The sequence below is a fragment of the Scyliorhinus torazame genome, chromosome 11, assembly GCF_047496885.1.
Source record: "Scyliorhinus torazame isolate Kashiwa2021f chromosome 11, sScyTor2.1, whole genome shotgun sequence".
In the NCBI taxonomy this organism is placed as follows: domain Eukaryota; kingdom Metazoa; phylum Chordata; class Chondrichthyes; order Carcharhiniformes; family Scyliorhinidae; genus Scyliorhinus; species Scyliorhinus torazame.
In genome coordinates this window covers 92362484-92390450 of record NC_092717.1, presented here as the reverse complement: position 1 = coordinate 92390450, position 27967 = coordinate 92362484, and the positions used below count along the sequence as shown (strand labels likewise).

Below are 27967 nucleotides of genomic sequence, written 5' to 3'. Positions count from 1 at the left end.
TAAGAGATCTTTGATTCAGATGGGTGACTTCCAGTTTCTTTCTTTCTCAAGGTTAGGGCATCAGTTGGGCACTTTATTTTCCTTCATTGTTATGATCTTCACTGCAGACTCTTGATAGCAGGCAAATGGCAGCAGGGAGAGGGAGAAAACACAGCTCCTCTTCCTTTGAGTGTCTCGAGACCTCCGGCAGGTTCGGTCAGGAAAACAAAACACCTGGCAGGAACCAGTTGCTCACTGTTGTCAGACAGAGTGCTGTCCCTGGCGGGCCCACCGGTTGTCAGTTAGTCAATCAAACTGTTTCTTTTTTTTTTTTTGGAAAATCTTTTTATTGGCTTTTCTCTTACTTATAAAACAGTTGTGTGTATACATTTTTCTTGCCCGTGCTAATTTACTTTATTGTACAGAGAGGTTCATTTTGTCCTTCCTTTAACTAACTCTATGTACAATTTGTTGCCCCCTCGATCAGTGTATAATTCTCTCTCTCCTCTTTTCCCCCCCCCCCCCTCCCCAGCACCCTTCCTTCTTTTTTTTGTGGTCCGTCCTCTTCTCTCTCTTCTCTCCCCCCCCCCCCCCCCGGGTTGCGCAATCCTTTGGTTCCTCATTATCTTTGTTTTTTTTTTGTTATTGGCTTACTCCTCGAACAGGTTTTGGAACAGGCTGACAAACTGCCCCCAAGTATCCAGGAAGCCTTCCTCTGACCCTCGGATGGCGTACTTATCTTCTCCACGTGGAGAACTTCCGAGAGGTCAGCGAGCCAGTTTGCAGCTTTGGGTGGTGCCGATCGCCAGCCGAGCAGGATTCTCCGGCGTGCGATTGGGGAAGCCAAAGCAAGGGCGTTGGCCCCTTTCCCCATGTGTAACTCTGGCTGCTCCGATACCCTGAAGATTTCCACTATTGGGCATGGCTTCACCCTCACCCTCACAACCTTGGAAATGCCTCGGAGGAGGCTGTCCAGAACCCAGCAAGTTTGGGGCAAGTCCAAAACATGTGGGTTTGGTTGGCTGGGCCCCTCTGGCACCGCTCACATTTGTCCTCCACCTCCAGGAAGAAACTGCTCATTTGGGTTCTGGTCAGGTGCGCTCTGTGCACCACTTTGAGCTGCATTATGCTTAGCCTTGCGCATAAGGAGATGGAGTTCGCCCTGCTCAGTGCTTCGCTCCAGAGTTCCCATCCTACCTCTGTCCCCAATTCGTCCTCCCATTTTTGTCTGGTCTCGTCCAGTGGTGTTCGAGCTCTGTCCAGTAGCTGTCCGTGTGTTTTCCCACATAGCCCAACCCTTTTCGCTGCTTGTGCATATCAGGTCCTCTAGTAGTATGTTTTCTGGGGCCCTGGGGTACTCTACTATCTCTCTGCGGAGGAAGTGTTTTATTTGGAGGTGTCTCCATTCCTGTCCTTTTGCTAGTTCCAATTCCTCGTCCGTTCGTCTAGTGTCGCCAGTCTGCGCCCTACGTAGACGTCCCCGACCGTCAGTGTGGCCCCGTTCCACCTCCATCTTTTGATGGTGGTATCTAGCATGGCTGGGGAAATCTGATTGCCGCAGATGGGGGCCATTTTAATTATCCCAAAGTGCTGTCTGAATTGGGTCCACGTTCTCAGCGGGCTCATTGGGTATCTTGCTGAGGAGGATGGGAGTGCTGCTGTCGCCAGGGCACGGAGGGTTGTTCCTTTACAAGATGCCTCCATTTGTACCCAAGCTGTGTCAGGTTCTTGTACCCATCCCCTCACTCTTTACATCCTTCACCAGGCTGGTCAAGTTCCACTTGTGGATCTATGTCCAGTTTCTGGCTATCTGGATCCCCAGGTAACGGAATCTGTTCTGGGCCGTTTTAAACAGGAGCCCCTCCAGCTCCGTCCCTCCCCCTTTTGGGTTCACTGGGAAAGCCTTGCTTTTGCCTAGGTTAGGTTTGTTGCCCGAGAAGGTTCCAAACTCTTTCAGTACTTGCAGTATTGCCTTCAGTCCCTCCTGTGGTGTCGAGACATAGGGAAGCAGGACATCTGCATCGAGTAAAACTCTGTGCTCTCTGTCTCTCCGGATTCCCTTCCAGCTATCGCCAGGGGTTCAATCGCTAGCGTAAACAAGAGTGGGGACTGGGACAGCCCTGTCTTGTTCCTCTCTGCAGCTGGAAGTATTCAGTGCTGGTGGTGTTAGATCGGACATTCGCATTGGGAGCGTTGTACAGGTGGTGAATCCCGCTCCGAGCCCAAACCGTTCCAGTACCTTCGGCCTTTTCTGCATCAAGGTTGACGATCACCTCTGGTGTTCTCTCTCCGGGGGGGGGGGGGGGATGTGGAGGGGGGGGGTGGATGTGGAGGGGGGGGGTGGCGGCGGGCAGGGCATTGTTACATTCAGCAGCCGCCTGATGTTCGGTGTGAGCTGCCTACCCTTGGCAAAGCACGTTTGGTCCTCTGGGACTACTTCTGGTACCCAGCCTTTTGGCCAGGACCGTTGTGAGTATTTTCGCATCCACCTTCAGCAGTAAAATGGGTCTATTATTCACATTCCGTCCTGTCTTTATCTTTTTTGGGTATCAGTGAAATTGTGGCCTGCGCTAGCGTGAGGGGCAGGGTGCCCCTTGCCAGTGAGTCTGCGAACATGTCCCTTAGGTGTGGGGCCAGGATTGGTGCGAATCTTTTGTAGAAGTCTGCCAGGAACCCATCTGGTCCGGTGCCTTCCCCGCCTGCATGCAGCTGATGCGCTCCATGATTTCTCCCAGGTCTGTTGGTGCTTCCAGCTCCCCCTGTCTGTCTTCCCCCACAACTGGTAGTTCCAGTCTGCCTAGGAACTGTTTCATTCCCGTGTCCCCATTGGAGGGCTCGGAGGTATACAGTCCCCGGTAGAAGATCTCAAATGCCCGATTGACCTCCTTTGGCTCTGTTACCAGTCTGCCTCTGCTATCGTTAACCTGCGCTATTTCTCTCGTGGCTGCCTGCTTTCTCAGCTGGTGAGCCAATAGGCGGCCAGCCTTGTCTCCGTGTTCGTAGAAGGTCCCCCGTGTCTGGCGGAGTTGGTACACTGCTTTCCTAGTGGATAGGTTAAAGTCCATTTACAGCTTTTTCCTCTCCGTCAATAGCTGGGGTCGGGGCCTCGAGTATCTTTCTATCGACTTCCAGAATGGGGTCCACTAGCTGTTGCCTGGCCACCCTCTCTTCCCTATCGCTGCTTGCCCTGTAGGCTATGATCTCTCCTCTAATCACGGCCTTCAGCGTCTCCCAAAACGTGGAAGGTGAGACCTCCCCGTTTTGGTTGTTACTAACGTAGTCGCCTATGGCCGACGATATCTTTTGGCAGAAGGCCCCGCCTCCACGTGGGGCGCTTGGCCCGGCCTGTTCTCAACCTCTCATCCATGTAGTGTGGAGCGTGGTCGGAGATAACGATCGCGGAGTATTACGTTCCCGTGATCCCTGGAAGCACCGATTTCCCCACTGCAAAGAAGTCGATACGGGTATATACCTTGTGCACCTGCGAAAAGAACGAGAACTCCATTTCTCCTGGGTGCAGGAACCTCCATGGGTCCACTGCCCCCATCTGTTCCATGAAGGCTCCTAGCTCCCCAGCCATGCCAGACCTTTCCCCGTTCTGGGGTTTGATCGGTTGGTGAGTGGGTCCAGCACGCAGTTAAAGTTGCCCCCCATAATCAGACTGCGTGTCAAGGTCGGGGATTTCTGCCATAGTCTTGTTTATGAATTCTGTGTCGTTCCAGTTGGGAGCGTACACGTTTACCAGTACGACCGGTGCTCCTTCTAAGACACCACTGACCATGACGTACCGTCCCCCTGGGTCCGTAACTGTCTTGGTTTCCGTAAACCTCGTCCTCTTGCTGATTGATGTTGCTACCCCCAGCCCTCGTCCCGGTCCCGTAGCATGAATGGTACGTCTGTCACACCCAGCCCTTCCTTACCAGCAGCCGGTCCTTCTCCCTCGGGTGCATCTTGTTGGTAGATTATGTCTGCTTTTAGGCTTCTTAGGTGGACAAAGACTCTGGATCTTTTCACTGGGGCATTGAGTCCCCTTACGTTCCATGTAACAATCCTGGTGATGGGTTTCTGATTCCCTGGTCCTGCGGGATCACCCATCCGTACCTGGTGGACGCGCCCCTGCACCTTGGGGTTTCCCTTTGTTAGGGGGCCCATCCAAAATGGCCAAGGTCGCCGCTCTCACCATGTGGTTGGGCCCCAGCGCTCCGGGATTTCCCTTTGTCCAGGGGGAACCCAACATGGCCGCCAGCTATGTATATGCCACGTGGGTGTGCCCCTGCCCTCCGGGGTCTCCCTTCGCCCTGATGCCCTCCTGAGTGGCTGCTTGCGGCGTCATCTTGGTTCCTTGCCCTGTTCCATGCCCACTGAGGTCTGTGTCTACTGCTTCGCTTCTCTCTCTTGCCGTTCTCTTTGCTTCTCTTTTGTTCTGCGCTCACCCCACGACTCCTCATCGTTGTTCCCACCCTCTTGCCAGGTGCTCCCTCTCCCCTGAGAGGCGCGCCGAGGCCCTCCTTCCTTCCTTGCCCTCCCGTGCTGGCCCTCCTCGCTAGTACAGTGGCCCTCCTTCCAGTATTCGCCCAGCTCTGGCCTTGTTTAACCTTCCTCTTGTTGGCTGTTGTCTCTCCCTCCTGTCCGCTTTTCACACCCTTATTTCCCTTGCCCCCCCACCAATTGCATCGAGAGAGGAGACAAGCCCGGAAACGAGGCAGCACAGTCCTGCACAAAACACGTGCTAAGTTCATGTTCTTATTGTCCTTGTTTGTAGTCTGTCATCTGCTCTTTGTGACGATTTTCACTTTCTTCTCCGTCCCCATGGCTTTCAAAGCGGTTTCGGCTGTTCCTCCCCCAGTTTGTTCGATCTTAAAAAAAACTCATCAGCTGCCGCTAGGGTGTTAAAGTACAGCTCTTTCCCCTTAAATGTTACCCAAAGTTTAGCCGGGAATAACATCCCAAATTTCACCTTTTTGGTAGAGTGCTGATTTTGTCTTGTTGAACTCAGCCCTTCTTTTGGCCAGATCCGCCCCAATGTCCTGATAAATCTTTTATGCTCTTCCCTTCACACGTGCTCGATCTCGTTTGCCGGGCCCACTTTAGGATTTTCTCCCGGTCTTTGAACCGGTGCTCAGTCGGGACCAGTTTGCAAGCTTAGGCGCAAGTTCTCCTCGGGGAACGGGACACGACTGTGTTTCCCCCCTCAGGACCTATGCTGCCCGCGACCGCTGCTCCTCTTTCTCTCTCTTCTTCCCCCCCCCCCCTTGCCAGAAGTCGAATCCCTCAAACTGGTTCTTAAGATGCCCTTGGTGCCGAAGAGTCTGATCTCTTCCCTCCAAAATACGAAACCTAGGAACAAGCTATCCTGGCAGGCTCTCTGCCGTAAAGGCACAATTATGGGCCCAAGTACCAAAAAGAATAAAGTAAAAGAAATGGGAACAAAGGAAATAAACAGGAAGGACTCTTACACTCAAAAGGCCAGAAGTAGGGATGTGTGCCTGAGTGTGTGGTGGAGACATTCAATCGAGACCTTCAAAGAACAATTGGATGAGCACTTGATTTGTAGGGCTGTGGGGAAAGGCTGGCCAAAGGCAGACCAATGGGGCTAGGTGTATTCTTGCAGATAGCTGTTATTGGCAGGACTGGTCAAGTGCCACCCTCCTCCTGACCTGGAGTCAAACTACAATTGAATGATATTCCGTTTCATTTGCAACTTTTCAGTGAAGCAGCCAGCACTCCTATACAACAAGACAATATCCAGGCCTGAACAAATGGGTAGCAAGTAAAACTTGCACCACATAAATTTCCATCACTGAATCCCCCACCATTAACACCTCAGGAGTAAGGAAGGGGGAGGTCACTGTTGGCTAGAAACATAACTGGGCCAGCAACCTCAATACTGTGGTGACCAGAGCAGGTCAGCCACTGGGAGTTCTGTGGTGAGTAACTCACTTGCTGACTCCTTAAAGCCTATCTACCATCTATCTCCAAGGCATAAGCCGGGATTCAATTCTCTCCACTTAACACACTTGTAAGCTTCACCTCATCCAGGAGAAAGACTGCTTGATTGGCACTTCTTCCCCTTAAACATTTGCTCCCTCCAGCATTGACCCATAGTGGCAACTGTGTATACCATCTACAACAGGATTGTTCAACATATGGCCTGCAACACAGAGTCTGGCCCACCAAGGGTTCCTATCTGGTTCATGGACCATTGTTCCAGAAAAGATTACCTGCCTTGGAAATTTTTGTGTACGAGTAGTTAATGGTGGTGTTATATTCAGCCATTGTGAATCTCACAGCCAAGTCCAGTCCTATCCTTTGCCTTGCACTTTCAAGTAATGGTCACTGAACAGTAGTGAAGTGCAGAATTTCTTCTTTCAATTTACTGAATAATGAGGCTAATTGGTTTGGCTGGAAGCAAGCTTGCTAAGGTTGGCCAGCCGTCACTTGAGTTTAAAATCTTGGTGCTCTTGGGTTGGCTTTGAACCTTCAGAGAAGTTTTTTCTGTCCCACTGGCAATTTGTGCCTGGAAAGAGTACAACAGTATTTTCGTAAAATTAGTGCACAAACTGTGACCGCATAATAAGAATTAAGTTTAATTGATATTGGTTTTAAAAAAGCATCACTTGGGTGATATCTATCTGCTGGTCTTTATTGTTGCACTGCCTAAATTTCCTGACTCAGATTTCAATGTCAGAATAGTATTTGTCAGTTTTCCTGAATGGTGCAAAGGTAGTGACTAATGCTGTGCAAAGGATGGAGGATAAGTCATTGTTGTTAATGGAGAACTGCTTCAGCACATTTATACTACAAAGTTTATCACCATTTTGGTTCCTGTGGCCATTTACTTTTTTCTTAACAGCCATCGAGGTGTGCTGTCTTGGCGGCAGGGAGGTTTAGGAAGAGCATTGCAGAGTATATGCTTTGGGGAAGAGTTGGCTTGATCTGTCCTCAGAAAGCCAATATGCTGGGTTGGATAAACATAGTTAATGAGAGGTGATTCAAATGCATGATGGGGAATTGTTTTCGCAGTATCAGATAATTGAGGAATCGCCTACCTCATTGGTATGGCACTGTAGCGACTCCAAAGGCAGATATCTCATTAAATCAGTCTCCAATATTGTTTATGAAGTAAGTTAATAGATCGCTCTTCTCATGTGAAACTTGTTTATAAAAATATACAATTTTCCATTTTGTTAAGCAGTGAGATAAATTTCTAATGCCTTATCTTCCTCGATTTTGCTCCCCGGCCCTTTTAAATGATGGGGAAAATGGAAATGTAGCCCCTCGCGCAAAATGTTTGGGGCACCCCCCGATCTACAAGATGCACTGCAGCAGCTTGCCGAAGCTTCTTCAACAGTACTTCCCAAATCTATGATCTCTGTCACCAAGATGAATAAGGGCGCCAGGGCTATGGAAACACCACTTTCCAAGCTCCATCCCACCCTGACTTGGAACTATATTGCTCCTCCTTCAATGCCATTCGGTCAAAATCTCAGCGCCAGTCACTGTGCTACCATGCTGCCCAACTCTGCCTTGATTTTTAGCCAATTTTTAAAGTAATTACTGTTGTTCAATTTCCTGACAAAACAATGCATGTATCACTCTGCTTTAAGTGCCTAGTTAGCAAGTTTATATTTTGTTGTTTCAGTCCTGTGATCCCCGCCAAACCTCGTGGTGCAATACATAGGCACCGATAACTATCAAGATGGGCAGTACAGTAGCACAGTGATTAGCATAGTTGCTTCACAGCTCCAGGGTCCCAGGTTCGATTCCCGGCTGGGTCACTGTCTGTGCGGAGTCTGCACGTTCTCCCCGTGTGTGCGTGGATTTCCTCCGGGTGCTCCGGTTTCCTCCCACAGTCCAAAGATGTGCAGGTTAGATGGATTGGCTATGCTAAATTGCCCTTGGTGTCCAAAAAGGTTAAATGGGTTACGGGGCTGGGGTGGGGGCGTGGGCTTGAGCAGGGTGCTCTTTCCAAGGGCCGGTGCAGGCTAGATGGGCCGAATGCCCTCTTTCTGCACTATCTATGAAAACCTAATCAAGGGCAGCACGGTGGCACAGTGGTTCGCACTGCTGTCTCATGGTGCCGAGGTCCCAGGTTCGATCCCAGCTCTGGATCAAGATATTCCATTAAAACTGTCGGGGCGGGGTTCGCATGATGGGCACTGGAACGGCTGTGTTTTGGCAAACTTCAGCTCTGCTCATCTTTTAATCTGTCTTTTCACCCGTGGGCATGTTTCTTTTTTTCTTTGCTTGGTCACCTATGTTCTGAGAATTGTTGGGTCTGTCTTTTTGAATGACCAGGCCGAGTTAGAATGGTTAAATCCTTCCTTGTTCATGGAGGCTGGAAGAAATTTGGCTGAGGCCCTGCCTTTGGTGGCACGGTTGCTTTTGAGGAGGCTCCTGCCCTGACTGTGTGATGCACATGGCAAATGATGGCAGCCAATAGGGATGCTGTTCTGGCTGGAAATCTTGGCTCTAAGGTACAGATTGTCAAAGCCCAACTTGATATATAAAAGGCAAGAGAGAGGCAAGAATGGACATTGCACCACTGGAAAATGAGGCTGGTGAGCAGTAATGGGGAACAAAGAAATGGCAGAGGAACTGAATAGGTACTTTGCATCAGTCTTCACACTGGAAGACACGAGTGGCATACAGTCAGGGGGCAGAGGTGAGTGTAGTCACCTTCACAAAGGAGAAGGTTCTGGGGAAGCGGAAAGAACTGAAGGTGGATAAATCACCCGGACTGGGTGGACTACTCCCTAGCATTCTGAAGGAGATAACTGAGAAGGCTGCAGAGGCATTGGTGGTGATCTTTCAGCAATCACTAGAGTCGGGGAGGGTCCCAGAGGACTGGAAAATGGTTGATGGAACACCCCTGTTTAAGAAGGGAGGGAGGCAGAAGGTAGGAGATTATAGGCTGATTAGCCTAACTTCGGTCGTTGTGAGTCCATTATTAAGGATGAGATTGTGGTGTATTTGGAAATGCATGGTAAAATAAGGCTGAGTCAGCATGGCTTCATCAAGGGGATGTCACGCTTGACAAATCACATAGAATTCTTTGCGGAGGTATCAAGGAAGTTAGGTCATGTTCACTGGCTCTCCTTTGTCGATTTGGAATTCCGGGAGGCCTTTGACAACGTGCTGTACAGGAGACCACTAAATATGGTAAAAGCCAATGATGTTGGGAGCAAAGTTGGATGGAGGATTGGCTGACTGGCAGAAGGAAGGGAGTGGGGATAAAGGTGTCTTTTTCAAGATGGTGACTAGTAGTGTTCCGCAGGGATCAGTGTTTGGACCACAACTATTCACGATATACGTTCAGGATCTCGGGGCATTGTCAGGATGCCCGTGTCATTGTCATGAACAGCCCCTGTCAGGATTCTCTTAAGGTTAACATGCAGGTTCAGTTGGCAGTTAGGAAGGCAAATGCAATGTTAGCGTTCATGTTGAGAAGGCTATAATACAAGGGCAGGGATGTACACCCGAGGCTTTATAAGGCTCTGGTCAGACTCCATTTGGAATATTGCTGCAATGTTTGCAGATGATACAAAGATATGTGGAGGAACAGGTATTGTTGAGGAAGCAGGGAGGCTGAAGGCTAGGCGAGTGGGCAAATAAGTGGCCGATGGAATACAATGTGGAAAAGTGAGGTTATGCACTTCAGTAGGAAGAAGAGGTATCGACTATTTTCTAAATGGGCAAGGTTTTGGCAGTCTGAAGCACAAGACGATTCCTAGTTGAAATGAAAACCGTTTATTGTCACACGTAGGCTTCAATGAAGTTACTGTGAAAAGCCCCGAGTCGCCACATTCCAGCGCCTGTTCGGGGAGGCTGTTACGGGAATTGAACCATGCTGCTGGCCTGCCTTGGTCTGCTTTCAAAGCCAGCGATTTAGCCCTGTGCTAAACAGCCCCTGTCAGGATTCTCTTAAGGTTAACATGCAGGTTCAGTTGGCAGTTAGGAAGGCAAATGCAATGTTAGCGTTCATGTTGAGAAGGCTATAATACAAGGGCAGGGATGTACAGCCGAGGCTTTATAAGGCTCTGGTCAGACTCCATTTGGAATATATTAGTAAAAATTAATTTGTGGGATATGGGCATCGCTGGTTCAGCCAGTATTTATTGCCCATCCCTAATTACCCTTCAGAAGGTGGTGGTGAGTTGCCTCCTTGAACCACTGCAGTCCTTTAGGTGAGGTACACCCACTGTGCTGTTAGGGAGGGAGTTGCAGGATGTTGCCCCAGCGACAGTGAAGGAACGGCGATATATTTCCAAGTCACGGTGGTGGGTGACTTGGAGGGAAACCTCCAGGTGGTGAGGTTCCCAGGTATCTGCTGCTCTTGTCCTAGATGGTAGTGGACATGGGTTAGGAAATAGTGGACATTGGTTGGAAGGTGCTGTCTAAGGAACCTTGGTGAGTTACTGCAGTGCATCTTGTAGATGGTATTCACGGCTGCCACTCTTCGTCGGTCGTGGAGGGTTTGAATATTTGTGGAAGGGGGAGCAATCAAACGGGCTGCTTTGCCCTGGATGGTGTCTAGTTTCTTGAGTGTTGTTTCAGGCAAGTGAAGAGTATTCCATTACACTGCTGACTTATGCGTTGGGAGCTGTTTTGGGTCCCACATCCAAGGAAAGATGTGCTAGCCTTGAAGGGGGTCCAGAGGAGATTCACAAGAATGATCCTGGGAATAAGGGCTTGTCATGAGACGTGGTTGAGAACTCTGGGTCTTTACTTGATGGAGTTTAGAAGGATCAGAGGGGATCTCATTGAAACTTACACTTTATCTAGTCCTCTCAATATCTTGTATGTGGAGAATATGTTTCCACGAGTAGGAGAGACTAGAACCCGAGGGCACAGCCGTAAAGTGAAGGGACGATCCTTTAAAATGGAGATGAGGAATTTCTAGCCAGAGCGTGGTGAATCTATGGAACTCTGCCGCCGAATGGCTATGGAGACCAAATCACGGAGTGTCTTTAAGACCGAGATAGATAGGATCCGATTTAATAAGGGGATCAAGGGTTACGGGGAGAAGGCAGGAGAATGGGGATAGGAAATATATCAACCATGATCGAATGGCGGAGCAAACACGATGGGCCAAATTGCCTAATTCTGCTCCTGTTATCTTATTGTCTAACTCCCAAGAGTTAGTGTTTTTATGGAGGCAACGGTGATGCGTGTGTGGGTTCTTGCAATAGAGCACTATCCCAGTGGAAGCCTGCCTTCGTGAGATTGAGTTCCTGCTGCATGGCCTGTCATCCATCCTGATGGAGTCGGGAGTGAGAGAGAGAAAAGTGTTTTGCTGAGTCCGGTTGCCGAGGCGTGGCGTTGGGGAGACTCCCAGTTGAATTTGAGTGTTGGGTGCCATGTTTTGGGAATTTTGATCTGGAGGCTTTGCATTTTAAATTTGATGCAGCATACTTAATCCTGTCCCCTTGGCCTGGAGTTGGTGTGGCCTCCCGACTGCTCTCCACCACCGGCCAGAGCCTGTTGACCGCCTGGGTTCTGGCAAGATGGCATGGGAGATGTGATGGTGACTTGTGCTTCATTCGTCAAAATCCTTGAGAGATCCTGATGAGTACTTGTTGATCTTGATCCTCGATTTTGGCCTTTTTCGTGTGCCAGTGAATAAGTCTTTCTCCTGAGGACCGCCTTGCATTTCTGCATCTCGGTTGCTATTCTGGACTTTCCTCCTTGTTATGATGCTGTTGTCTGCTTGATGTTGTCAGTTTTTTTTCCCGTTTACAGGGAAGGGAATGTTTGGAGATGGTAACCTGTACCTTATCCTGATCTAACAAAGTTTAACCCAATGTTGAATACGGGATTTGTGCAGTCTTTATTTTTTATTCTTTATCCTAAATATATTTGGGTTTGACATGGTCTGATAATCTTTCTGGTGGAGGGAGGGTGTTTTTTTGAGTTGCTCATATGCCCCCCCCACCCATGCCTAGAAAGAAAATGAGCAGAGCCGGTGGAGGGTGGGAGTTGATAGGGTTAGTTTATCATCTCTATGATCGAGGAAGGCCTCAGTTAGAGCGAATCATTTCTGTTTGTTTTCTTTAAACTTTAATCCAGAGGTTTTTTTTAGGCCCAGGCACTGCCTGTTATCCTGATGAGGACTGGGCTATATTTGCCCCTTCCTTAGGGTTGGATCAGTCTTTGCTCCTCTGACAGGCCTCCCTCTGACTATTTGTAATGCTGTTGGAACTTTTCTGAGGGCGACAGTGACCATGGACCAGTAGATCCATGATCCGCTGGGTGCCCCATCCCTGTTGGCTTGGGATGGGGAAGAGGTGTCTTGTCCTGATTAGGTCTGGGCTAGTGCTACCATGATTGGGTGTAAGAGTTAAGGGCGTGTGGAAGAGGGAGATTACAGATGTTCCTGCGGTCACATTCTCCTCAGTCTTTTGTGGCGTGCTGGGCCGGCGCCGTAGTTGGTATCCTGTTCTCCACAATGAATGGGGGTGCCTTCTCTCTCTGGTCGCCAGTAGAGGTGTGGCTACGTCTGACACCTGCGTGAACAATGATTTTGGGATGGACCAAGTGTTGTAACAAGGATTATTTTTTTTTTCCCCTGGGGTAGGAGTGCGTCCCCCCCTATGGTTCAGTTGCTGGCCCGTGTCCATTTTTATATGCCTTTGGCTGTAGCATGGGGATCTCTTATCTGAATAGACAGTTCTGATAGTTCTTGTTCTTGCCTTTTTCTTCCTTCTGAGAGACCCTGAAGTTATGGCTTCCATCGAGTCCCTCAACGTTGTTTTTGGTTTTCTCCTGTGTACTTGTGGGGAGGTTTAGATGGATGGTCTTGGTGCCATGGTTCCATGATCAGGCTCTTTCAATAAGTAGCTATATTATGGTTATCTGCTCTGTCCTGGGTCTAGGAGGGAGTTTGATTGTGTTGTGGGTGTGTGTGTAATTCCCCAACAGCTCTGGGGTTTTCGGCGGGGTTTTTATTCATCATCTGTTATTTCTGTTCTAAAGCTATGGATATGGTGCAACTCTGTTGTTGACTGTATCCTGCTTGGTGCAGACAAATTGTGCATTCGTAGGAGGTACATGTTGGGGATTTTGTCCCCAACTCATCTGGCCTTTTTTGTTCCTTTGGCATTACTTTTGTTATGTGCTGTACCAGTTTTGCATTGATGCAATGGCTTTTTTCTCTTTGTCCTTTGTTCTGATGCAACTAATGTTTTTTTTTTTTTTTAAAAATCTTCCTCAATAAAAATACATTTTTAAAAAAACTGATCGTTTTCCTTTTAACCTTGGGGAAGTTGGATTTTAGTTGTCACATTGTTAACTAAGCATGAAGTTATTGCTCTAGAGTTTCCATTTGATTCTTAGCTTTTTTTGAAAGCAATTCTCCCAAAATCAACGTAACCCAACTTTAAACACATCTCATTCAGTGAAATTGCATTTTTGAAATCTTTTATACTGGTTTTAAAAATGTTGCGTTAGAAACAAGCCCCATCTACAACACTGGTCACTCCCCCACCTGAATGAATCAGAGCTTCTGCTAATTATGTCCATTTGGGGAGGCACGGCGGCGCAGTGGTTAGCACTGCTGCCTATGGCACTGAGGACCTGGTTTCAATTCTGGGCCTGGGTCACTGTCTGTGTGGAATTTGCACATTCTCCCCATGTCTGTGTGGGTGTCACCCCACAACCCAAAGATGTGCAGGGTAGGTGGATTGGCCACGCTAAATTACCCCTTAATTGGGAAAAAATAATTGGGTACTTTTAATGTCCATTTGCAGGCCATCAAGAAGGCAAAATTATGCTAAATATTTGGGTGTAAGAACATTGATAGGTATGCATTGAAAGATTTCGATTTCTTTCGTTAAGGAGGTGGTAAGAAACCAACTGCTGTAGCTCAATCTAGCCAGAAGATTTTGTGCATTTTTAAGTCCTTTAAAATCAGATACTCAAGTCATGGTTGATATTAATGTTAAAATACTTATTTTTGTGATGTGTAGCTTCAGCTGGATTAAACTTTACCAAGTTGCTACTCTGAAATATATTGAGGAATATTTTTGGCAACTTAAAAAAAAAAAAAAAAAAAATCCTATTTTGTGGTGGTTCATGGTTGTTTTGTTTGGAAAAATGCAAATTGATATGTCAATGTGTGGTGGGTGGGGAGCATCTCACAAATTACACTATAGTTTTCAGTTGCATCGAAAGATGATATTCCTTCTCACTCCTGAGGCTCAATTATTGGCCGTGATATTAAAGGGACATCTGTGATCTTCAATATAATAAATGCTTTTTCCAATTTTTGGTCATTTTAGCTGCTGAGAATGCTAATCTTCCAGCACCGTGGCCGTTGGGAATTCTTGAAAAAGATTGCACATTTGAAGCTGAAGTAAATAGTACAGCTATTTGTGTTGTGCTAGTTCCTAAGGTACTGATGATCGACTGAACAACTAAAAACGTAGAAAAGGTGCAGACCTTTATTTGATTATAATACTTGTTGCTCTTAATTTTAGCCTTAGTTTAATTGCTCTTGTTCTATCACCTTTGCTCTTGAGCCGCCAGGTATCTTTCTGATACCGCCACGTGGTTCAGGTCCGAGTAATGATCAATAATCCAACACACCGCTAAGTAAGAGTTAAATCAACGCACATTTATTATATACAGTAATCAATACTTATGCATAAATTCTACTTCTAAGCTACTTCGTACAACTAACCGGCCAATACTTAACTTTGGAAATGAATGGCCTTTCGTTTGGGTTCTGAGCCTGCGGGATTCGAAGCTGGTACAGATCGATAGCTAGGAGCGCCTGTCTCGTAGCGAGCGTTGAAGTAAGACTTACGATTTGAGCGGCTGTTGCAGAAGGTCTGCAGAAGGGTCGATTTGAACTTGGACTCTATTCTTTTTTTTATAAAATATATTTTATTAGAGTTTTCAAATACACTTTTCTCCCTTACAAATCAAAAAAATAAAAATAAGGGTAACATGATAACTGCAACACAACATTGTGTAACTAACATGGTAAACTAACCAAATAACACAAAGTAATACTCCTCTTTCCCCGGCCACCCCTCCCCCTCCAAAAACCCAAACAATTTTACCCCCCCCCCGGGTTGCTGCTGCTGGCGATCTATCTTCCCTCTAACGTTCCACTAGGTAGTCGAGGAACGGTTGCCACCGTCTGGTGAACCCTTGAGCCGATCCTCTCAGTGCAAACTTAACCTGCTCCAGTTTTATGAACCCCGCCATATCGTTTATCCAGGCCGCCAGCCCGGGGGGTTTCGCTTCCTTCCACATGAGTAAAATCCTACGCCGGGCTACTAGGGACGCAAAGGCCACGACATCGGCCTCTTTCGCCTCCTGCACTCCTGGCTCATCTGCTACTCCAAATATAGCTAACCCCAGCCTGGCTTGACCCGGACCTTCACCACCTTCGAGATCACTCCCGTCACTCCCCTCCAATACCCCTCCAGTGTCGGACACAACCAAAACATGTGTGTGGTTCGCCGGGCTTCCCCTGCACCTCCCACACTTGTCCTCCACTCCGAAGAACCTGCTCAACCTTGCTCCCGTTATGTGTGCTCTATGCAGCACCTTAAATTGGATCAGGCTAAGCCTGGCACACGAGGAAGAGGAATTTACCCTGCTTAGGGCATCAGCCCACAAACCCTCAATCTCCTTTCCGAGCTCTTCTTCCCATTTTACCTTCAGTTCGCCCACCAACTCCTCCCCCTCTTCTCTCATCTCCCGGTATATCTCTGACACTTTGCCCTCCCCGACCCACCCCCCCGAAAGCACCCTGTCCTGGATCCCTTGTGTCGGGAGCAGCGGAAATTCCCTCACCAGTTGTTTCGTGAACGCTCTCACCTGCATATATCTAAAGAAATTTCCCCGGGGCAGCTCATACTTTTCCTCAAGCGCTCCCAAGCTCGCAAACGTCCCGTCTATAAATAAATCTCCCACTCTGACTTCCGGGTGCGGCGATGACCAGCTGAGTCGCACGTTTCGGCAGCTCCCGGTGGAACGGACTTTTGGGCTCTTAATAAGAGCCCCAACGGCAATTTTAACGGCTAAAAGTACTGTGCGGTGAACCAGAAGGGAATCCCCCCTGGATACGGATGAAAAAAGGAGAGGAAGGTGGCCGGATTGCGGTGGATCCTTTAGAGCAGCGGCAAGGAAGGCAAGCAAAAACCAAGATGGCGTCGGAAGGTGGCAGTTTAATATGGGGCCCTGAACAACACGGGTTTTTGAAACGCTGCGTGGAAGAACTCAAAAAGGAAATGAAGAAGGAGCTGTTGGCCCCGATACTACAGGCGATCGAAGGGCTAAAGGAGGAGCAAAAGACCCAGGAGCGGGAGCTTCGGGTCGTGAAGGCAAAGGCTGCCGAGAATGAGGACGACATACAGGGCCTGGTGGTGAAGACGGAGATGCACGAGGCACACCATAAATGATGTGTGGAAAGGCTGGAGGCGCTGGAGATTCCTCCGTTTTAAGGATAGAGAAATGGTCCTTAGATGGGCAAAGAAAACTCGGAGCAGTAAGTGGGAGAACGCGGTGATCCGCGTATACCAAGACTGTGGAGTGCGGAGGTGGCGAGAAGGAGGGCGAGCTTTAATCGGGCCAAGGCGGTGCTTCACAAAAAGAAGATAAAATTCGGAATGCTGCAGCCGGCAAGACTGTGGGTCACATATCAAGGGAGGCACCACTACTTTGAGACGGCGGATGAGGCGTGGACTTTTATCGTGGAAGAAAAATTGGATGAGCGGGTTATTTAAAAAAAGAACGTTTGAAACAAAGTGGTGGGGCGAGTATGGGGGACGAAGAGGGGGGTAAAAAGGGGGGAAAAGAGGAGTTTTATGTTATTAATCCTGCGATGTGGTAACTTTTCTCTCTTCCACAGGAGGTGGTGGGGGGAGGAAAGGAGGTGGAAGAGATGGGGCGTTGGCCATTGGGGGCGGGGCCAAGGGGGAACCGCGGGCTCGGTTCCCGCGCTATGATAATCATGGCGGGAATAGGGAAGCCGGAAGGAGGGGGCGTCGCACGGTGCGAGCCGAGGTCACGGGGGGAAGCCGAGGTCGGCCAGAGTTTGCTGACTTCTGGGAGCAACATGGGGGGTGTAACTACGCTAGTGGGGGATCTAGCGGGGGGGGGGATGGGAGGGGGGAATTATTGGGCTGCTGCTGCTGGGGAGAGGGGGGAGCTTGTATGGGGTGGGATGGGCGGGGGGGCACCACCTGGGGGGGACACAGCTGCGTGGGAACCGGGTGAGGAGCTGGAAAAAGGGGATGGCTAATCGACAAGGGGGGGGGGGTAAAAAGCCCCCAACCCGGCTGATCACGTGGAACGTGAGAGGGCTGAACGGGCCGATAAAGAGGGCACGGGTACTCGCACACCTTAAGAAACTTAAGGCAGACGTGGTTATGTTACAGGAAACGCACTTGAAACTGATAGACCAGGTGAGACTACGCAAAGGTTGGGTGGGGCAGGTGTTCCATTTGGGGTTAGATGCGAAAAACAGGGGGGTGGCTATATTAGTGGGGAAGCGGGTAATGTTTGAGGCAAAGACTATAGTGGCGGATAGCGGGGGCAGATACGTGATGGTGAGTGGCAAACTACAGGGGGAGACGGTGGTTTTGGTAAACGTTTCTGCCCCGAACTGGGATGATGCCAATTTTATGAGGCGTAGGCTAGGACGCATCCCGGACCTAGAGGTGGGAAAGTTGGTAATGGGGGGAGATTTCAATACGGTGTTGGAACCAGGGCTGGACAGGTCGAGGTCCAGGACTGGAAGGAGGCCGGCAGCAGCCAAGGTGCTTAAAGATTTTATGGAGCAGATGGGAGGAGTAGACCCGTGGAGATTTAGCAGACCTAGGAGTAAGGAGTTTTCGTTTTTCTCCTACGTCCACAAAGTCTATTCGCGAATAGACTTTTTTGTTGTGGGAAGAGCGTTGATCCCGAAGGTGAGGGGAACGGAGTATACGGCTAAAGCCATTTTGGATCACACTCCACATTGGGTGGACTTGGAGATAGGGGAGGAAACAGAAGGGCGCCCACCCTGGAGAATGGACATGGGACTAATGGCAGATGAGGGTGTGTGTCTAAGGGTGAGGGGGTGCATTGAAAAGTACTTGGAACTCAATGATAATGGGGAGGTCCAGGTGGGAGTGGTCTGGCAGGCGCTGAAGGCAGTGGTTAGAGGGGAGCTAATATCAATAAGGGCACATAAAGGAAAGCAGGAGAGTAGGGAACGGGATCGGTTGCTGCAAGAACTTCTGAGGGTGGACAGGCAATATGCGGAGGCACCGGAGGAGGGACTGTACAGGGAAAGGCAAAGGCTACACGTAGAATTTGACTTGCTGACAACGGGTACTGCAGAGGCACAGTGGAGGAAGGCACAGGGTGTACAGTACGAATATGGGGAGAAGGCGAGCAGGTTGCTGGCCCACCAATTGAGGAAAAGGGGAGCAGCGAAGGAAATAGGGGGAGTGAGGGATGAGGAAGGAGAGATGGAGTGGGGAGCGGAGAGAGTGAATGGAGTGTTCAAGGCATTTTATAAAAAATGATACGAAGCTCAACCCCCGGATGGGAGGGAGAGAATGATGGGCTTTCTGGACTGGCTGGAATTTCCCAAGGTGGAGGAGCAGGAAAGGGTGGGACTGGGAGCACAGATTGAAATAGAGGAAGTAGTGAAAGGAATTAGGAGCATGCAGGCGGGGAAGGCTCCAGGACCAGATGGATTCCCAGTTGAATTTTACAGAAAATATGTGGACTTGCTCGCCCCGCTACTGATGAGGACCTTTAATGAGGCAAAGGAAAGGGGACAGCTGCCCCCGACTATGTCTGAGGCAACGATATCGCTTCTCCTAAAGCAGGAAAAGGACCCGCTGCAATGCGGGTCCTATAGACCTATTTCCCTCCTAAATGTAGACGCTAAGATTCTGGCCAAGGTAATGGCAATGAGGATAGAGGACTGTGTCTCGAGGGTGGTCCATGAGGACCAAACTGGGTTTGTGAAGGGGAGACAGCTGAATACGAATATACGGAAGCTGCTAGGGGTAATGATGATGCCCCCACCAGAGGGGGAAGCGGAGATAGTGGTGGCGGTGGATGCCGAGAAAGCATTTGATAGAGTGGAGTGGGATTATTTGTGGGAGGTGCTGAGGAGATTTGGTTTTGGAGATGAGTGTGTTGGATGGGTGCAGCTGTTGTATAGGGCCCCAGTGGCGAGTGTGGTCACGAATGGACGGGGATCTGCATACTTTCGGCTCCATAGAGGGACAAGGCAGGGATGCCCTCTGTCCCCGTTACTGTTTGCACTGGTGATTGAGCCCCTTGCAATAGCATTGAGGGGTTCCAAGAAGTGGAAGGGAGTACTTAGAGGAGGAGAAGAACACCGGGTATCTCTGTATGCGGATGATTTGTTGTTATATGTAGCGGACCCGGCGGAGGGGATGCCAGAGATAATGCGGACACTTCGGGAATTTGGAGAATTCTCAGGATGTAAACTGAACATGGGGAAAAGTGAGTTGTTTGTGGTGCATCCAGGGGAGCAGAGCAGAGAAATAGAGGAGTTTCCGCTGAGGAAGGTAACAAGGGACTTTCGTTACTTGGGGATCCAGATAGCCAAGAATTGGGGTACATTGCATAGGTTAAATTTAACGCGATTGGTGGAACAAATGGAGGAGGACTTCAAGAGATGGGACATGGTATCCCTGTCACTGGCAGGGAGGGTGCAGGCGGTTAAAATGGTAGTCCTCCCGAGATTCCTCTTTGTGTTTCAGCGCTGTTACCAGACTCCTAAACGACCCTCTTATGGACTAATGGACTGATCTGATCTCTTCACACATCTTCACCTGATGCCTGTGTCTATGTATTTACAAGGTGTATTTTATGTTTGTCCTATTGTATATTTTCTTTTCATATATGGTGATCTGTTTGAGCTGCACACACAACAAAACTTTTCACTCTACCTCGGTACACGTGACAATAAACCAATCCATCCTTACTCTTGTCCTTCTAGGTGGTAGTGGTCATGGGTATGGCAGGTGTGGTTGTGGGTTTGGAAGGTGTGGTATTGGGTTTGGAAGGTGCTGTCTAAGAAACCTTGGTGGGTTTGTGCATCTTGTAGACGGTACGCAAGGCTGCCACATTTTGTCGGTGGTGGAGGGTTTACATGTTTGAGGAAAGGGGAGCAATCAAGCTGCCTTATTTGTCCTGGATGGTGCCAGGCTTCTTGAGCATTGTTGGAGCTGCACTCATCCAGGCAAGTGGAAAGTATTCCATTAACGGATTTGTGAATTGCAGATGGTGGACAGGTTTGTGGGGATCAGGAGGTGAGTTACTCTCCATAGGATTCCTAGCCTTTGACCTGCCCTGGTAGCCATAGTATTTATATGGCTAGTCCGGTTCAGTTTCTGGTCAATGGTACGCCCAGTGTGTTGATTGTGGGGGATTCAGCGATGGTAATGCCATTGAATATCAACGGGCAATGGTTTACTTCTCTTTTGTAGGAGATGGTCAATGCCTGACACTTGTGCGACCTGAATGTAACTTGCCACTTGTCAGCCCAAGCCTGGACGTTGCCATGGACTGCTTCATTATCTGAGGGGTTGCGAATGGTACTGAACATTGTACAGTCATCTGAAAACATCTCCACTTTGACCTTTTTAATGGAAGGGAGGTCATTATGTTTGTAAACTCTGTGCCTTCCTGTCGTACTCCGGTTAATCACCCATATCACTACCCTGCATTATTCCTTTGGCCTTTCTCTAATTTCCAGATCTCACCATGGGTGGAGCCCCCACCCCAACAATTTATTTTAAAGCCCTCCGTACAGCTCTAGTTATATGGTTCTCCAGTATACTGGGTCAAGTGAAGGCTGTGTCTAAAGGTACAGCTCACTCTTTCCCTCAGTACTGGTGCCAGTGGCCCATGAATCAAAATTGATTGCTGACCAACACCACTGGAAATCTTGTAATAAATAAAGAGTCTTGTCCACTTTGGTCATAGTGCCTATAACACTTTCTTTGTTGATGACACTCGTGGTGTAAAGTATCATATCTTGATTCACCACAAGGAATGACACAATTTGTTTATTTGTATTTGCAAATATGCTGAATTTTATACCAGTGAGATCGCTAATGGTTTTGCTTTTTGTTTTTAAGAAACTGAAATAAGCCATTCAGAATGCGAATGAGGTACTTTATCTGTCATAAACAGAATAATGAATGAATGTGCAGTCAGTTTACCCATATCTGAGCCGTCGTTGATGGGATCTTTCTGCAGGGGTTTTCATAATATTGATGGGGAAACTGAGTAACGGTGAGTAATACTCTAAAACCCATCTTTGTTAGACTATGTTCCATAGGAACAGCCACAGCTTATTTGACCCTTGAGCTAGAGGCAACATTCAATTAGATCATGGTTAATCTGCACCTCAATTCCATTTCCCTTCAAAAATAAGAATGCTCAACATTGTGAAGTAATAAATGATTTTTTAAACTTATGCATGGGATGTGGGTGTTGCTGGCTAGGCCAGTATTTATTGCCCATTCTTAGTTGTTCTTGAGAAGGCGGTGGTGAGCTGCTTTCTTGAATCACTGACAACCATGTGGTGTATATACACCCACAGTGCTGTTCAGGAAGGAGTTCTAGGATTTTGACTCCGCAACAGTGAAGGACGGCAACATATTTTCAATTTCGGATGCTGAGTGACTTGGAGAGGAACGTCCAGGTGGTGGTATTCCCATGTATCTGCTGTATTGTCCTTCTGGATGGTAGTGGTTGTGGGTTTGGGAGGTGCTGCCTTGGGAGCCTTGGTGAGTTCCTGGAGTGCATTTTGTAGATGGTACACACTGCTGCTACTGTACATCAATATTGGAGGGGGTGATTGCTTGCGGAAGGGGTACAAATCCAGCAAGCTGCTTTGTCCTGCATGGTGTTGTTGGATCTGCTCTCATCCAGGAGAGTATTCCATTACATTGATTTGTGCCTTGCAGATTGTGGACCGGCTTTGAGGAGTCAGAGGTGAGCTATTCGCCGGAGGATTCCCAGCCTCTGGCCTGCTCTTGTAGCCACAGTATTAATATGGCTGGTCCTGTTCAGTTTCTGCTCAACAGTAATTAAGCAAAAGAGATGAAAGGGAGGTAACGCGAGGGCACAGATTTTAGGTCACTATCAAAATAACCAAAGGTGAGGTGAGAAATCTTTTATGCAGAGAGTTGCAATCTGGATTGTACTGCCTAAAAGAGAGGTACTAACTTTCAAAAGGAAATTGAATAAATACTTGATGGGAAAAAGTCTAAGGCAGCAGGAATAACCTCCAATGTCTAAGAAATCATCTCTAAAGTACTGAAAACACTATTTCAAACCAAGTGCTGTGAGCAAAAGCCTTCAAGGCAAAAAAGGAATTACATTTTTTTAAGGCTTTCCAGCATAACAATTTCTCAGTTTCAGAAAGCCTGTCTTAACTGGACTAGCAGTTAAAGTCTGAATCCAAGATTAAAGGTGCAGCAACACGCGTGCTCATTGAGAAAACTATTCAAATTCTGAACATGTGATTCTGGTGGGCCTGTGACTAATGGTTGGTGGGGTGGGGGGAAAGGAAGGTATGTGAGATAGCATTGAACATAGTGCCCCAGTTCCATGTGTCCTTTCTCCATCTGCTCTCTTGTAGCCCATCCAAGAGCTGGAAAACACTTTGCTGCACTTGTGAGGTTTTGAAGGACCAAAGTGAGGCTTTCCTCTATGCTATTTAACCTGACATTCTGACTGTGCAGATCATTGGTAAAGGCTAGCATGAACTTATACCGATACTGACAATCCTATACAGTTTACACTTGCAAGCATTCTTGCCATGAAGATGCACATCAGTGCAAAGACCTGAACGGGTATCTTGTCCTCCCATTTTCCACCACCCCCAAATGGTGCCTGGAGCACCTGTGGGAAATGAAAGCTGCAAACTGGAATTGTGAGTGCTATCCACAGTTCCCTATGTTCTGTGATCTCCTCTGCAAAGGCAGAACAAAGAGTTGTAGTGTGATAAATGGGTTACTTAATCAATGTATGAATCTTTTGACACGAGTCACACTGCAATTAGGCTTTTGGGCTGCAAATGAATTGCTTAAATAAAATGCCATTATTAAAAGGATGAAAGGAAGCCATTTGTGGAGGATGACCGTGCAGGATGGATATGACTGACAATAAGATGATGGTGTGTGTCAGTGGCGGCTGTTTAATTGGGGAGGAGAGGAAATGTCTTGAGAGAAAGAGATAGGTTGGTTCTGCAGGTCTGAGGAGTTCTGTGCAGAAGGCGAGTCAGTGAGGGTGTTGGAAACCACATTTTCTACCCCGACAAGGCTGTTGAACCTCTTGCGGCACTAACCAGGCATCCTTGGCCAATTTAGCATTCATTCGGAGGCAGGAAATTTTCACCCATCCCTTGGGCCCTGAGAACTTGCAGTTTGACCTCCAAAGACATCTCAGAACTAATGTGTGCCCTTCCGTCTTGCTGACTTTGCATCACTCCAGTTGTTGCCTCTCATTGCCGCTTGTCGAATGCTTTAATTCTGCCCCTCACTGAGGACCCTTTAAATATATAATGGGATGTGGATGCTGTGGTTCTGTTAGAAAGTAATGGGAAAATCCGCTCCAGTGAATATTTGGGCTCCTGACTTGCTACCAGAACCCAGTGGATGGGTTCAACCATTGAAATCAGCCCCAGTTTTCCACCCAAAATATATTTATATCCACTTCTGCTATTCTCTTTTCTTATTAAAGGGATAGAATTTTGGTACTTTTTCTGATTTTAGCGGTGGTAGACTTTGTTATTCAAGTATGTCCAAGCTACAAGTGAAGGGAAGAAAAATAAAAGTAATGCAACACATGAAGATTGGTGGTAAATATAGTAGAAACAAACTTATGTTTTCAATGTCCTGCACAGCATTTTCAAATGTTGCCTTCTAAGAACAGCTGGTATCTTTTTTAAAACTGCTCAAGCATGTTACTAATTAATTCCAATGCTGTATTAGATGACATTCAACATTGAAACTTCTGCACAGCATAAGTAAATAATTAACACTTAGTGAGAGATCAACTTGCTCACTTGTGTTCTGAAAAATGCCTTGATTGTGGGAATTCCCATTACGCAATTCATAAAGTAGGCTGTCTCATTTAGATGCTCTTCAGAAATAAGTAAACCTTTGATAGGGACTGATGATCCGATTTTGATGAATCTGAAAACAGCTGGTTCAGGGAGGGAAGAATTATGCCTGATTCATGTTCCTAATTGTTGCCCTATGACTCCCATCAGTCGTGTACATGTTAGTGTCTGGCACTGCAGTATTAAATATGGGGGACAAAAATGGCAGTTTCGTTAAGTTATCAATTGGGGAAAGACTATCATCCAAAAACTTGGAACCAAGAATGTGCCATTGCCGTCTCCTGTCTGGTTGGAGGGGGGTGGAGCAAGAGAAAATTGGAGACCAAGAAAAACTAACTTCTTATGGCATTTAAAAATGCAGGACAGACTGCCTCAAATTAACATTGTTACTTCCTATCAAGCTCTCCTTACTTTCCAATCAAAAATCTTAATGCCTTTTTTAAAATTCAAATGTGATACCCTAAAACTATTATCCAATTCACTTCTTGCAATGACATTGACGCAAACTAGCCAGGAGTAGAAAAAACAGATATGAGAGATCCACATTGCCTATCATGTCTGAGGCCTGCATTCAAATAAACTAAAAGAAACATAATTCAAATCTGATTTTTCTCTTCTCGAGGCCTGAATCAGTTTGATATTCATGTTAATTGAATGAGTACTAGCCTCCGCACAAATCAATGTTGTATTCACGTTGTGAATGACAAATACAATGATTTGCCTAGGAACAATAGGAAGTGCTTTGACTTGCAGCACATGAGTAGAGTGTTGTATATTGCAACTAAAGTTGGCGCAATCCAGTTGAAAATTCAAGTTATGTTTTTTCTTAAAACTGACGTCCCTCCACTCTCTCCTCTCTATCTCGTGCCCTTTATTTAGCGCTCGAACACGTCGTGCGCGCTCTCTCATTTTACGACAGATGGGAATAGTGGAACATAATTTGCCATTAAATTTTTTAAAATTTGGTTTGTTTTTATTTCCAGGAATCTGCGATTACATCCAAAACAACAGATGAGATGTACAGTGAATACAAAAGTGATCAAAATGAAATTTCCTATTGTTATCAACTGCTTCAGGAATTGAATGAACAGCGGCAGCAAGGCATTTTGTGTGATGTCAACATTGTGGTGAAGGGTCAGGTTTTCAAAGCCCACAAGAATATATTAGTTGCAGGCAGCCGTTACTTTAAGACTCTCTATTGCTATACTCCAAATGAGAGTTGCGACCAGGTCACAGTAACTCACCTTGATGTTGTTGCAGTTCAAGGTTTCACAGTCATTCTTGATTTCATGTATTCTGGACATCTGGTTTTAACTAGCCAAAATGTAATTGAGGTAATGTCTGTCGCAAGCTATCTACAAATGACAGACATTGTTCAGGCTTGCCGTAGTTTCATAAAGGATGCTCTAAACATCAGTACAAAATCCACTGCTGCAGAGAAAATAATCATGCAGTATGAGAAGGTAAAAGCCTCCAACCGGTCCCAAAGAGACAACACCATAGCTATGTTGAAACATGAGCCCAGCAGTCCTTGGATAGTCAAATCTACAAATGCATTGACTCACTGTGCTGAAGGAGGACTGCATGATGAAAGAGCAAGGTATGAAATGGAGGGCTACAGTTTAGAAATGGGTTCAGCAATGGACCAACATGAGAGCTACCAGATTAATGATTCTGCCTGGGGTCAAGATAACTTTTCGGATTATGGTGGAAAAGATCTGCAAATGGGGCTACCTCAAGATCAGAGTCCTGCTTTTTCATGGGGAAATTTGGGAAAACTAATGCTTCATCAGACAGTCCCTCGAAGCGGACGAAGGAAAAACCACATAACCAGAAGAATTGTATATGACGTTGCACCTAAAGTTGAAGAGGGAGTTGGAGATAACTTAATGATGCAGCCACCTATGGCATTCTCTGAGGATGGATTACAGGAAATTCCTGTAGACTCATTTACAGGTACTGTATGCATATGTCAGTCAAGAAGTGTAAGCAAAGCATGCAACATGTGTCAAAGTGCATTAATGTTGTTTTTCCTGTATGAATTTTCTCCCTCGTCCTAAAGTCAGGAACGTACGGAATAATACAATTGCCAGGAGGCACTTAAAATTTGCAGAGAGCCACAAAACATATGCAGCCAAATTTATATACTTAACCAATTCCATAATCTCAGCCACTCTTCCCTTGCCCCCCCCCCCCCAAAAAAAAAACACCAAGGAAATAGGCCGCTTGTCAGTGCCAATCATGCATTCAAGCATGGGCCTAATCGGTTCTCGTATCCACTTTTCTTGAATCTAATCTTGAACATATGCAGTTGCTGCTTCACTCACAAATCCTGGAGGTGAATTCCACAGCCTCTTCTACTGGAAATAGCCTGTTTCTATTCGCCCCATTCTGTCCATACAAAATTTTAAACACTTGTTTAAACCATCCTATAATGTGTCATTTGTGTTGTCCTAATAAAATTGAAGTCTGTGGGAATTGGGGAGAATGCTCTCCACTGGTCGGAGTCATACCTACCACAAACGTGATTTTTGGAGGCCATCACCTCCGTCCCAGACTACTCTGCCTTGTCTGGACGGGTGCAGCTTCAACAACACTCAAAAACAGCAGCCAGGACAAAGTAGCCCATTTGATTAGCACCCCACCCACCACCGATACAGTGCCGGCATTGTATATCATACATTAGGTGCACTGCAGCAAGTTGCTAAGCTTCCTTTGATAGTACCTTCCAAACTGGTGACCGAAACCATCTAGAAGGATGAGGGCAGCAGACTCATAAAAAACCAGCTGGAAGCACCCCTCCAATCCACATCCCACCCTGATTTGGGATTATATTGCCATGCCTTCACTTGCTGGATTGGAATCTTGGAACTTCCTCATGGGGCTGTGGGTGTATCTGCAAAGATGGTGGAAGATATAGGGGGGATGTCAGGTAGGATCTTTACCCAGAGAATAGTGGGGGCATGGAATGCACTGCCTGTGGAAGTAGTTGAGTCGGAAACATTAGGGACCTTCAAGCGGCTATTGGATAGGTACATGGATTAGGGTAGAATACTGGGGTGTAGATTGATTTGTTCTTAATCTAGGACAAAAGTTCGGCACAACATCGTGGCCGTATTTTTCTATGTTCTATGGACTGCAGTGGTTCAAGAAGGTGACTCATCACCATCTATTTAAAAAAATATATATGTTTATTAAGAATTTTAAACAATTTTCAACCATACCAAACAAACCCCCCCCCCCCCCCCCCCCCCCCCCCAACACAAAAGAAAGAAAGCTCGCATAGCAAGACATAAACATGGCAAGTCAATATGATACAGAGCTTTGTACATTGGGTTCCTCCCATACATATCAGTTTCCCGGATCATTCATGTATTTTCTTGCTCAAATGCCCCCCAGAAAGCACCCCCCCCCCCCCCCAACCAAAGAAAGATGTCTCTTCTTTCCCCCCCCCCCCCCCCCCCGGGGGGTTGCTGCTGCTGCTGTCCGGCCTTCCTCTAACGCTCCGCGAGATAGTCTAGGAACGGTTGCCACCGCCTGCATAACCCCTGCGCAGACTCCATCAAGGCAAACTTTATCCTCTCCAACTTGATAAACCCTGCCATATCATTTATCCAGGCCTCCACGCTGGGGGGCTTCTCCTCTTTCCACATTAACAAGATCCTTCGCTGGGCTACTAGGGACGCAAAGGCCAGAATTCCGGCCTCTTTCGCCTCCTGCACTCCCAGCTCATCCACTACTCCAAATAGTGCTAGCCCCCAGCTTGGCTTGACCCGGACTTTCACCACCTTAGATACTGTTCCCGCAACTCCCCTCCAGTGCCGGGCATGACCAAAACATATGGACATGGTTTGCCGGACTTCC

The 27967-nt window shown here is 47.4% G+C and overlaps 1 protein-coding gene across 1 annotated transcript in view; it reads left to right on the top strand.

Annotated features, from left to right (window-relative positions):
* The window catches only part of zbtb10 (zinc finger and BTB domain containing 10), a 142073-nt gene that overhangs the window by 51084 nt on the left and 63022 nt on the right, over positions 1 to 27967 (top strand). The window contains exon 2 of the mRNA XM_072467495.1: positions 25087 to 26059. Coding sequence (XP_072323596.1) covers positions 25087 to 26059 — 973 coding nt within the window. The remainder of the gene's footprint in view (positions 1 to 25086; positions 26060 to 27967) is intronic.